At 42.8% G+C, this 11,284-nt stretch overlaps 1 protein-coding gene across 1 annotated transcript; it reads right to left on the reverse strand.

Annotated features, from left to right (window-relative positions):
• Positions 1–6,414: 6,414 nt before the first annotated feature.
• Positions 6,415–7,269, reverse strand: LOC309401253 (olfactory receptor 6X1-like; the record flags this gene model as incomplete). The annotated part of the gene is made up of 1 exon (XM_081970319.1): positions 6,415–7,269. The coding sequence occupies one exon, from the start codon at positions 7,267–7,269 to the stop codon at positions 6,415–6,417; it is 855 nt and encodes a 284-aa protein (XP_081826445.1).
• Between the last annotated feature and the right edge of the window lie 4,015 nt (positions 7,270–11,284).

Consider the following 11,284-nt stretch of genomic DNA (forward strand, 5'->3'; position numbering starts at 1 on the left):
ATGACCACAATACTAGCAGAATACATTAATAGAGATAAACAACAGCTGTGGTGGGATATAGACTTGATTTATAGGATTAATTCAGCATATGCAAGAACACACAATGTTCCAAGGGAGGTTCATGTTAAATTTCTTAGAAAGACTACAAGAGATGAGGTTCTAGGAGCTCAAAGGGGAGGACCACTAAAATATAAAGATAAAGAAATAACCATTCTTAAACAGATTCCAAAGAAGGTAAGAGATAAGAGGAAGAAATATTCCTCTTTAGCAAAAAAATTATATAATAAAGGGGTCTGGTTTAGGTGGTTATTACCAGAAGGCATGTTGATTTTCTGGGAGGGCAGCAGAATTAGAATCAACACAGTTGTGGAGGCAGCTTTCACTAAAAAACATAGTGCTCTCCTAGATGAAATGGGGGATGATACACAAGAGACGAGGGAGGGAGGGAGGGGCTGAGGCTCTGCCAATGGACGGGGGGGGGGGAGAGAATGCAACAACTAGAAGACTCAGATCACAAAAGTGACTTGAAACATTATTGCAATTGTTGTTATAATGTACCTTTACGGAAGTGATACAAAAAAATGATTGAAATATATTGATGACTTAGTGTTAAACGTAAAACTGCTAATTTCTATTCAAATGTTGATGTATTTTTATTCTTGTCTGTAAAAGTTGCAAGACTTGGGGTGGCTGCTGTCCCCCGCATGATGTAGCTGTCAAAATTTATTATACCCCTTTTTTTTCCCTGAAAAAATTTGTAAAAACCAATAAAACTTGTTTAAAAAAAATTAATGTTCAACTGTGTGATAATCACAGGATAAAAGGATTGATGGGAAGCTGCTGTGATTTATTTATTATTTAGCGTAGGATGAGAACACAACAAAAGAGAGGTAAACATGTACACCCACAATCCATGTAATGATATAGAAAACATCTAAGGGGGTACGTCAGTGGCCTCATAACTGGATGTCCATTTCAGCTATCCAGGAGATCCCCTGGGGTTGCTTCATGTAGGTTTTCTAAGGAACCAGTGAACACACATTGTGGGTAATCTTGCACAATATCAATCAGATATTGAAAGAGCTGGAAGAGGCCTCGGAGGTCTTCTAGTCCAGCCCCCTGCTCAAGCAGGATACCCTATACCATTTCAGACAAGTGGCTGTTCAGTCTCTTCTTAAAAAACCTCCAGTGATGAAGGACCCACAACCTCTGAAGGCAACTTCTGGTTAATTGTCCTCACTTTTGGGACGTATCTCCTTAGTTCCAGGTTACTTCTCTCCTTGATCAGGTTCCATCTATTGTTTCTTGTTCTGCCCTCTATGATTGATTTATTTACTTATTATTTAGTTTTTCAACTGTGTGCGAGATAACATATCTATAAGCATGGGCGTGACACAGGAAATGGGGACAAACAAATGGGGACAATAGGACAGGGATGACAGTCACTCTGGTGTGCTTATGCACGCCCCCTATAGACTTCTTAGGAAAGGGGTGAGATCCACGCTAGACCGTTTAAGCTTAAAGTAATGGGGTTTTGAGGATGTAACAACAGTCAGGTAATACATTCCAGGCATTGACCATTCTGTTTCTAAAGTTGTATTTTCTGCAATCAAGTTTGGAGCGGTTTACCCTGAGTGTGTACCTCTTGTTTGCCCGTGAATTATTGCGGTTGAAGCTGAATTAGTCATTGACAGGTAGGACATTGTGGCAGATAATAGTGTCCTACGCTTAGGTCAGACCTTAATCAGCATAGTTCTAGGTTCTCCAAGCCCAAAATTTCAAGCTTGGTGGCACAAGGTATTCTATTGTGAGCAGAGGAGTGGAGGACTCATGAAATACCTCTGGCCTCGCTCGACTGTATTAATCTGTGATATACAGTGTGGATTCCAGGCAGATGAGCTGTATTCGAGAATTGGCCTGGCAAAGGTTTTGTATGCCCTAATTTGCAGTACAATGTTACGGGAGAAGAAGCTTCACAAAATTAGGTTAACAACTGTTAACGCCTTTTTGGCAATGCTGTTACAGTGAGCTTTAGGGGGCTTTATGTTTGTTTTGTTTGTGATCTATTCCTGTAAAGCATAAAATGTTATTGCATGGTCATCAGCCACCCCCTGTGAATCACAGATTTTGAATATACTTCATTTTGATTAAAGGGATATCTCTGTAGAGGCTACAATATTCATTTAGTATCTGGATTACTTAACATGGCGAAGGGTGGAGTCGTGACCATTTTGATGACGAGATCACAGCCTGTTTTTTTCAAATTATATTTTATTGAATGATGTTCACCTTAGTTAGAGAAAAAAGCTTGGTATATAAGACTAGGACTTTTTTTTCTTATTGCCAATGTTCAAGAGATGAGCCTAATTAGCACTGCTCATTAAGTAACAATTAATCAGTGGAACAACTTACCTCCCGAAGTTGTGAATGCTCCAACACTGGATGTTTTTAAGAAGATGTTGGATATCCATTTGTCTGAAGTGGTGTAGAGTTTCCTGCTAAGCAGGGAGTTGGAGTAGAAGACCTTCAAGGTCCCTTCCAACTCTGTTATTCTATTCTATTGATCAGGACTTCAGCATCAGAAGATTATCACCATGCACAAAAAGAAACCTTATGATCTATCCCAGAGGTTCTCAACCTGTGGTCCACAGATCACTGAGCACTGAGATGCCATCACAGGGAGGTCCGTGAAGACTTGAAGATGTCTTATGATTTACATCTTAAGTCTTGGTGGTCCATAGCTCTGGTCCATGGCACAAAAAGTATTTCAAAGGGGTTCGCAGTGAAGAAAAGTTTCAGAATCACTGATCTATTCAATTGTCTCTGTCACTCACGGTAGAAGAACAGCTTAAACTTCTGCCATATTGAAAGGTTCCAGAACTTTTTGAGGTAAAAAGGGGGGGAGGAGACTAATATAGTTAACTCCATAGCAGGGGTATAATCCTCGCCTGAACTAGCAGGGACGATTGGCATGAGTAACTCCAAACCGGTGGCGAAAATCCCAGGTGGCCCCGCCCATGCCCGCCTGGTCTCCCTGTCACCGCTCACCTCTTCTGGCTGCTCAACCTGCCCACCCAATCCGAATGCTTCTTCCTCTGTTCACATCAGCGCCTGTCCCTTTATGATAGTCCCAGGGGGGACGACCATAAAGGGAGCAGCAGGGTTCTGTGCGCATGGCTTGGTGGTGGTAGGGGCATGTGACTGAGTGGGTGTGGCCCTGAGTGACATCACATTGGCCACACCCACTCAGTCACAGGACCCCACCACCAAGCCACGCCCACAGAACCGGTAGTAAAGAAATGTGAACTTCACCACTGCACCATAGGTTTCAGCCATGTTGTGAGAGCAGTTCATTGGAATTGAAGGGGCATGACTGCATATCCTTGTTAGGACAAAGCTTCTGCCTGCATCCTTTTTTGCGATCATACCTTCATAAACTGTTAGATCTGATGGGTGCCTTCTTCCTCTTCTCGTCTTTAGATTTCCATTACCTTCCTCAACCTGGGGTCCTCCCAACAAGTTAGATAACTCCTCTTTTCAAATCCTTCTTTCTTGGGAATCAGAGCTTTGTACACTAATCAGAACCCCCCCACACACACCATTTTCGTTTATTTTTTCTCCTTTTTTGATATATATTTCAAATCCTGTTTTCTGGATTATACAGATTAAGAATATAAATCTTGAGGAGACAATCTGGGATGGGTTTGACCCTGTGACCCCGAAGGCATGGACAGGATTATGGGGAGACTCAGTGCGGCCACTTGTGTGCTGGACCCGTGTCACTCTTGGTAAGTTTCGGCTTCCCGAGAGGAGACACGAGGCTGGCTCCAGGTGATTACCAACGCTTCATTGAGAGAGGGGTTCTTTCCCACTGCCTTGAAGGAGGCGGTGGTGAGGCCCCTCCTTAAGAAGCCTTCCCTGGACCCAGCTTCTTTAGCCAACTATCGTCTGGTCTCCAACCTTCGCTTTGTAGCAAAGGTTGTCGAGAGTGTGGTAGCACGTCAGCTTCCCCAGTACCTGGATGAAGCTGTCTACCTAGATCCGTTTCAGTCGGGTTTCAAGCCCGGGTACAGCACGGAGACGGCATTGGTCGCGTTGGTCAATGATCTCTGGCGGGCCCGGGACAGGGGCTGTTCCTCTGTCCTGGTCCTATTAGACCTCTCGGCGGCTTTCGATACCATCGACCATGGTATCCTACTGCGACGACTCGGGGGGTTGGGAGTGGGGGGCACCGTACGGTGGTTCTCCTCCTACCTGTTGGATCGGTCGCAGTTTGTGTTGACTGGAGGGCAGAGATCGACCCCCAGGCGCGTCACTTGTGGGGTGCCCCAGGGGTCGGTTCTCTCACCCCTCTTGTTCAACATATACATGAAAATGCTGGGCGAGATCATCCGTGGTTTTGGGATACGATATCATCAATATGCTGATGATACCCAACTTTTCATCTCTACCCCAAACCACCCAAACGATGCCCTCGACGTGATGTCCCAATGCCTGGAGGCTGTGCAGATCTGGATGGGGAGGAACAGGCTCAAACTCAATCCCTCCAAGACTGAGTGGCTGTGGTTTTTAACTTATTTTAAATGTATTGTCTTTTAAATTCAGTTTGTTTTTTTGGATATGGATTTAATTTTTAAAAAAACTTTTGGGATGTATGTTTTTGAATGTTGTACGCCGCCCTGAGTCCTTTTGGACAAGGGCGGCATATAAATCCAAACAAACAAACAAACAAACAAACAAACAAACAAACAAACAAACCCAGGGGATCTCCTGGATAGCTGAAATGGACATCCAGTTATGAGGCCATTGCCGTAACCACTTAGTTGTTTTCTATATAATTACATGGATTGTGGGTACATGTTTACCTCTCTTTTGTTGTGTTCTCATCCTACACTAAATAATAAATAAATCACAGTAGCTTCCCATCAATCCATTTATCCTGTGATCATCACACAGTTGTACATTAAGAAAACAAAATTTTTCTTTGAAGACGTTTTGCTTTTCAACCCAAAGCTGAAGAATGTATTGAAGGAAAAAGACACAAATGCCCCTTCAAAAAGCATCTTTGGGACAACCATGACCTGGATGACACTCCCCCCCCCCCAATAGATTGTCCATAGTCATTTGTAACCTACCAGTTTACCCTCTGTTTTTCTCCATCTTTATTAAGGTAGACTTATTGAGGTATTCGTATCATCAAGAATAAGCTATATTTTAGTGAGGGGAACGCATATTTAATTATTCATATATTAAACGCAGCTAGAATTGTATATTTGCATCAAATTGGAAAAGCAAAGAGATCCCTGCAGATGAGAATGCGGTTAGGAAAATATTACAATGTGCAGAAATGAATAGACTAACGCTTGCAATCAAGGAGAAAGAACAAACTGAATACTATACGACATGGAAATTATTTTATCAATGGTTAGATAATAAAAACGGAAGTTGGAAACAGGGAAAGAAAAGGAAAAGATCAGTGAAATAAAGAAGATATGGTAAGCGAGGGAAAATGTAATGATTATGTTTAATATATGTTTAATACAGAATCCATGTTAATATAATGAATATTGTTGAAAACTTTGATTGTTATGATAAAAAGATACTTGTACCCAGATGACACCCTGTTCAATTGAAGATGGAGTGTGTGTGTGTGTGTGTGTGTGTGTGTGTGTGTGTGTGTGAATGAACTATATTTAAAATCAATGATTCCAGGTAGGTGACTAACGACCATGAAATAGGTTACAAATGTTATGCCTGACATCAAGGGGGCTCCAACATTGGCAACTTTAAGAATAGAATAGAGTAGAGTAGGGTAGAGTAGAGTAGAGTGAATGGAATAGAATAGGATATGATAGGATAGGATAGGATAGGATAGGATAGGATAGGATAGGATAGGATAGGATAGGATAGAATAGAATAGAATAGAATAGAATAGAATAGAATAGAATAGAATAGAATAGAATAGAATTCTTTATTGGCCAAGTGTGATTGGACACACAAGGAATTTGTCTTTGGTGCATATGCTCTCAGTGTACATAAAATAAAAGATACATTGTCATGAATCATAAGAATTGTGGACTTCAACTCCCATGCTGACTGAGAAACTCTGGGAGTTGAGGACCACAAGTCTTAAAGTTGCCAAGGCAGTGCTAGACCACAGAAGCTTCCCAACAATCATTTTGGCATGGGGTCATCCCAAAATTGCACGTTAAGATAACAAAAGCATCCATTGGCAAACTTGCCAGGTTACACACTGCCTTTCCCATCTTTGTTAAGGTAGGTTTGTTACAGGATGCCTCCACAATAGCGTTGAAGATGATCCAAAAGTTCAACACCTTCTTGCTTCCCATAGGACAACAAAGTCATCTTGCATCACTTCTCAACAAAAGCTTATGCTATGAGATGTGGGGGATCTCAAGTCTTTCTTTCCAAAAGTTTCCTTACTGCCTCCTTGACTTCATTGTTCCTAATGGTGTAAATGAAAGGATTCAGCGCTGGGGCAACCATGGTGTACAGTATGGAGACAGGCTTCGTCATACTAAAAGAAGAGTCCTTGACATTAGGTCTTAAATAGACAAAAAAGACGGACCCGTACAAAATGCTGACCACAACCAGGTGAGAAGCACAGGTAGAGAAAGCTCTCTGCTGTCTGGTGTTCGAAGGCATTCGGAGAATGGTGAAAATGATGAAGAGGTAAGAAACGAGAGTGAAAAGCAGGGAAGACATAATCACGACCACCGTCAGTAGGAATCCAAGTACTTCAATCACATGTGTGTCTCCCCCGGAAATCTTCAACAAAGGTCCCTCATCACAATAGAAATGATTGATAACATTGGACATGCAGTAGGGCAAGTTGGCAGTCAATATCTCCTGATAAAGGATGGAGAAAAAGCCACCAAACCAGGCTGCCATGGCTAGCTTAAAGCAAACACCAGAAGTCATGATGGTGGAATATCTCAAAGGATGGCAGATGGCTAAATATCGGTCCAAGGATATCAAGGTGATGATGAAAAATTCTGTCATGCCGAAGAAGAAGTAAAAGAACAGCTGCATTACACAGCAGTAGAAACAGATGGAATTCTTTGCAGAGAGATAGTTGACCAGCAGTTTAGGAATAAAGGCTGTAGTATGTCCAATGTCAATGCAAGAAAGGTTGCTAAGGAAGAAATACATGGGCTTCTGGAGATGGTGGTCCAAAATGACCATCACTATGATGAGCCCGTTGCCCATCAGACACAGGAGGTAGAGCAGAAAGATACCAGCGTACATCACACTTTCCATTTCCCAAACTCTTGGCAAACCAACCAGAATAAATTCAGTCGCTCTGGTACAGTTGTTCAAATTCATGTTCCCCTCCTGCTACAAAAAAGAGGACAGTTGAAATCTTGCTTGAATCGGGATTTATGTATTTACCTTTGTGTCAAAATGTATTCTCTATTCCTAAGAATATTTTTGTTTCATACACGACTACTGTGAAGGCAGTGTGGAATGGAACACAAGGTTGGATTTTCACATCATGTTAACTAAAACTGTTCACAGTAAATGTCTTCTTGAACTATGGCAATTAAATGAAGCCTTTGAATAGGAACATTGGAAAATCTGTTATGATTTCTAAAATCCCATCCCTGGAATCCCACAATGCTTCAAAGCCACAACTAAAGGGCCATGATTAGATTTAGCCTGATGTCTGATGTTTGCCACCTTTGGAAAACCGGTGGCCATTTCTGGATTCTTAAACATTTTGGGACGTGGTAATCTAGTTATGAAATAATCAAAACTTAATTCTCTGCAACATTTTTTTCTCTTCGGAGATGGTTTGCCTGGATCCCTAGGAATGAACGTTAATAAGATAATTTAGACAATGGAGATATGAGTACATGAAGGTCTACCGAAATAGAAAAACATAAGGAATAGCTTGCCTTCAGAAGTTGGGGTTGCTTCACACTTGAGGCTTTCAAAAAGAAATCAGACAACCATTTGTCTTAAATGGTATAAAGTCTCCTGCTTGGGCGGGGGGCTAGATTAGAAGACCTCTCTTCTGTCAGAGTGCACACAGTGTGACTATGTGAGAAAAACCCAGGAGCAAATACAGTAAACAGAGGTTTGTATTTTAAGTAGTGGTTTATCTACAAAGAATATATACATGTACGTACTTTAGTCAGACCTCAAGCATAACAGCAATCAGCAATTACAGCATGGAAGGAGAGAGGGAGGGAGGGAGGGAGGGAGGAAGAGAGAGAGAGAGAGAGAGAGAGAGAGAGAGAGAGAGAGATGCCCCAACTGGGCTTATTCTTTTACAGGCTCTTAAAATGATATCAGCCCAAAAACCTTGCTGACTCATTTCTAGCATTACATCCTTGTAGCAGCGGGTCAGCTCTTAAATCATTACCCTGATTCTGTTATTCCAACTCTGTTATTCTATGTTCTATGTTCCAGATTCTTCTTTCTATATGGGAGGTGGATGTCATATGTATATGTTAGGATGACATAGTATCTTTTGCAGTGAAATTCTCATGCTCCCATTCTATAAAAGGTGGATCCAGGGATCTCTATAGATTTACCTTGGCTTGTTCTTCTTTCATGACCTTGTCTTCTCCAAGTGCCTTTCACTCCATTTCCTCTATCCATTCAACAAGTCAGTGTTTTGAAGAACCATATAAAATACTGCATCGTATGCTGGACAAAGGTGGTAGACTTCTTGAAAAACATTTCCCTCAACACCCGAAGAAAATGCAGCAGTTTGCATCATAGAAAGTTTATTTACTTGTTCTCTGTAGAAACTCAGGATCCAGTCCCGAAGGATACTTGCTTTTAATTTCTCATGAGTATCCATGAAGAATATATTCAAGGATGACATCATTTGAATCAAACCTCAAGTGCCATCCCAAGTTAGGGGGTTCCCTTGGAAGCAACCCAACAAGGACAAACTTTGTAACTCTTTCATAGTTTGTCTAATTCCAATTCCTCTCCCACTGCAAAGAGAGTGTGTGTAAAACTTTCAATGTCTGCACTTAATGTTCTTCAGAAAGTTGAGATGCCATCTCTAAAGATATTTCTCAGTTCCCATGAGATTCTGCTCAGAAGAGATGATTTTGAATCAGCATGAATGAGGCCTGCTTTTTTTGTGGACCAAATTCCAAGATTCCAAGAAGTGGAGACATCTATATATTATTAAGTCTTCAACGTCACTTTGAACGCTGGGTGAAACCAGGCTTAATAGCAATAACTGTGAGTGGGATCTTGGAATCTTAGTCAGTGGTGGGATTCAAATAACATAAGAACTGGTTCTCTGCCCTAAGGACCAGCTGGGTAGGCGAGGCTCAGTGGTCAAACCCAACTTGCCCTGCAGTTGCGATGAGGGGACTGGGAGGCATCTCCAGTTTTGGATGGTGCCTGTTTGGATGGTCCTTATGTGATGGACATGTGGGTGCCTTGGTAGGGTCTTGGACTTTTGTTTGGGTGGGGACAACTTGGAAACGTTCAGATTCAGGTTTTCCCAGATGTGCCAATAGGACTTCTCTAATAAAATGGAACTTTGAGGAACCTCAAGCCTCCGAGTCTTCTTTCCTTGGCAGATGTTACTTGGAACCCTGACACTGAGGATACAGTGTCAATTCATTATGATAAACCTAACCTCTCCACAGGTCTGAAATTATCATTGACCCTCAATCTTCATAGCGGATGTGGAAAAAGCAAATTTATCTTCCACATACATTTTTACTTACATAATATTGTATCTTTGAATTGATGGGCTAGATCAGTGATGACTAAGCTTTTTATAGGTGCCCCTGCACCTATAATGCAATGCACATGTGGCCCCCCAGGTGCACCTCACCCCCCATGCATGCACACACGACCCCCCCCCCCACATCAGTGGTGGGTTCCAGATCCTATTCCCACCATAGTAGAAGACTTTAAGATCCTTCCCCTGGAGTGGGATGGGAATGGGGATTTTGCAGTATCCTTCCCCTGGAGTGGGAAGGGAATGGGGATTTTGCAGTATCCTTCTCCCTGGAGTAGGGTGGGAATGGAGATTTTGCAGTATCTTTCCCTCAGGAGTGGGATGAGAATGGAGATTTTGCAGTATCTTTCCCCCTGGAGTGGGAAAGGAATGGAGATTTTGCAGTATCCTTCGCCCTGGAGTAGGGTGGGAATGGATATTTTTCAGTATGCTTCTCCCTGGAGTGGGATGGGAATGGAGATTTTGCAGTATCTTTCCCCCTGGAGTGGGAAAGGAATGGAAATTTTGCAGTATCCTTCGCCCTGGAGTGGGATGGGAATGGAGAGTTTTCAGTATCCTTCTCCCTAGAGTGGGATGGGAATAGAAATTTTGCAGTTTCCTTCTCCCTGGAGTGGGATGGGAATGGAGATTTTGCAGTATCCTTCTCCCTGGAGTGGGATGGGAATGGAGATTTTGCAGTATTCTTCTCCCTGGAGTGGGATGGAAATGTAGATTTTGCAATGTCCTTCCCCTGGAGTGGGATGGGAATGAGGATTTTGCAGTGTCCTTCCCCTGGAGTGGGAAGAGAATGGGGATTTTGCAGTATCCTTCCCCTGGAGTGGGATGAGAATGAAGATTTTGCAGTGTCCTTCCCCTGGAGTGGGAAGGGAATGGGGATTTTGCAGTATCCTTCCCCTGGAGTGGTATGGGAATGGAGATTTTGCAGTAACCTTCCCTTGGAGTGGGATGGGAATGGGGATTTTGCAGTATCCTTCCCCTGGAGTGGGATGGGAATGGAGATTTTGCAGTATCCTTCTCCCTGGTGTGGGATGGGAATGGAGATTTTGCAATGTCCTTCCCCTGGAGTGGGATGGGAATGGAGATTTTGCAGTATCCTTCTCCCTGGAGTGGGATGGGAATGGAGATTTTGCAGTATCCTTCCCCTGGAGTGGGATGGGAATGGGGATTTTGCACTATCCTTCCCCTGGAGTGGGATGGGAATGGGGATTTTGCAGTATGCTTCTCCCTGGAGTGGGATGGGAATGGAGATTTTGCAGTATCTTTCCCCCTGGAGTGGGATGGGAATGGGGATTTTGCAGTATCCTTCCCCTGGAGTGGGATGGGAATGGGGATTTTGCAGTATCCTTCCCCTGGAGTGGGAAGGGAATGGGGATTTTGCAGTATCCTTCTCCCTGGAGTAGGGTGGGAATGGAAATTTTGCAGTATCTTTCCCTCAGGAGTGGGATGAGAATGGAGATTTTGCAGTATCTTTCCCCCTGGAGTGGGAAAGGAATGGAGATTTTGCAGTATCCTTCGCCCTGGAGTGGGATGGGAATGGATATT

Source organism: Natrix helvetica, assembly GCF_964273705.1.
Source record: "Natrix helvetica genome assembly, chromosome: Z".
NCBI classification, from domain to species: domain Eukaryota; kingdom Metazoa; phylum Chordata; class Lepidosauria; order Squamata; family Natricidae; genus Natrix; species Natrix helvetica.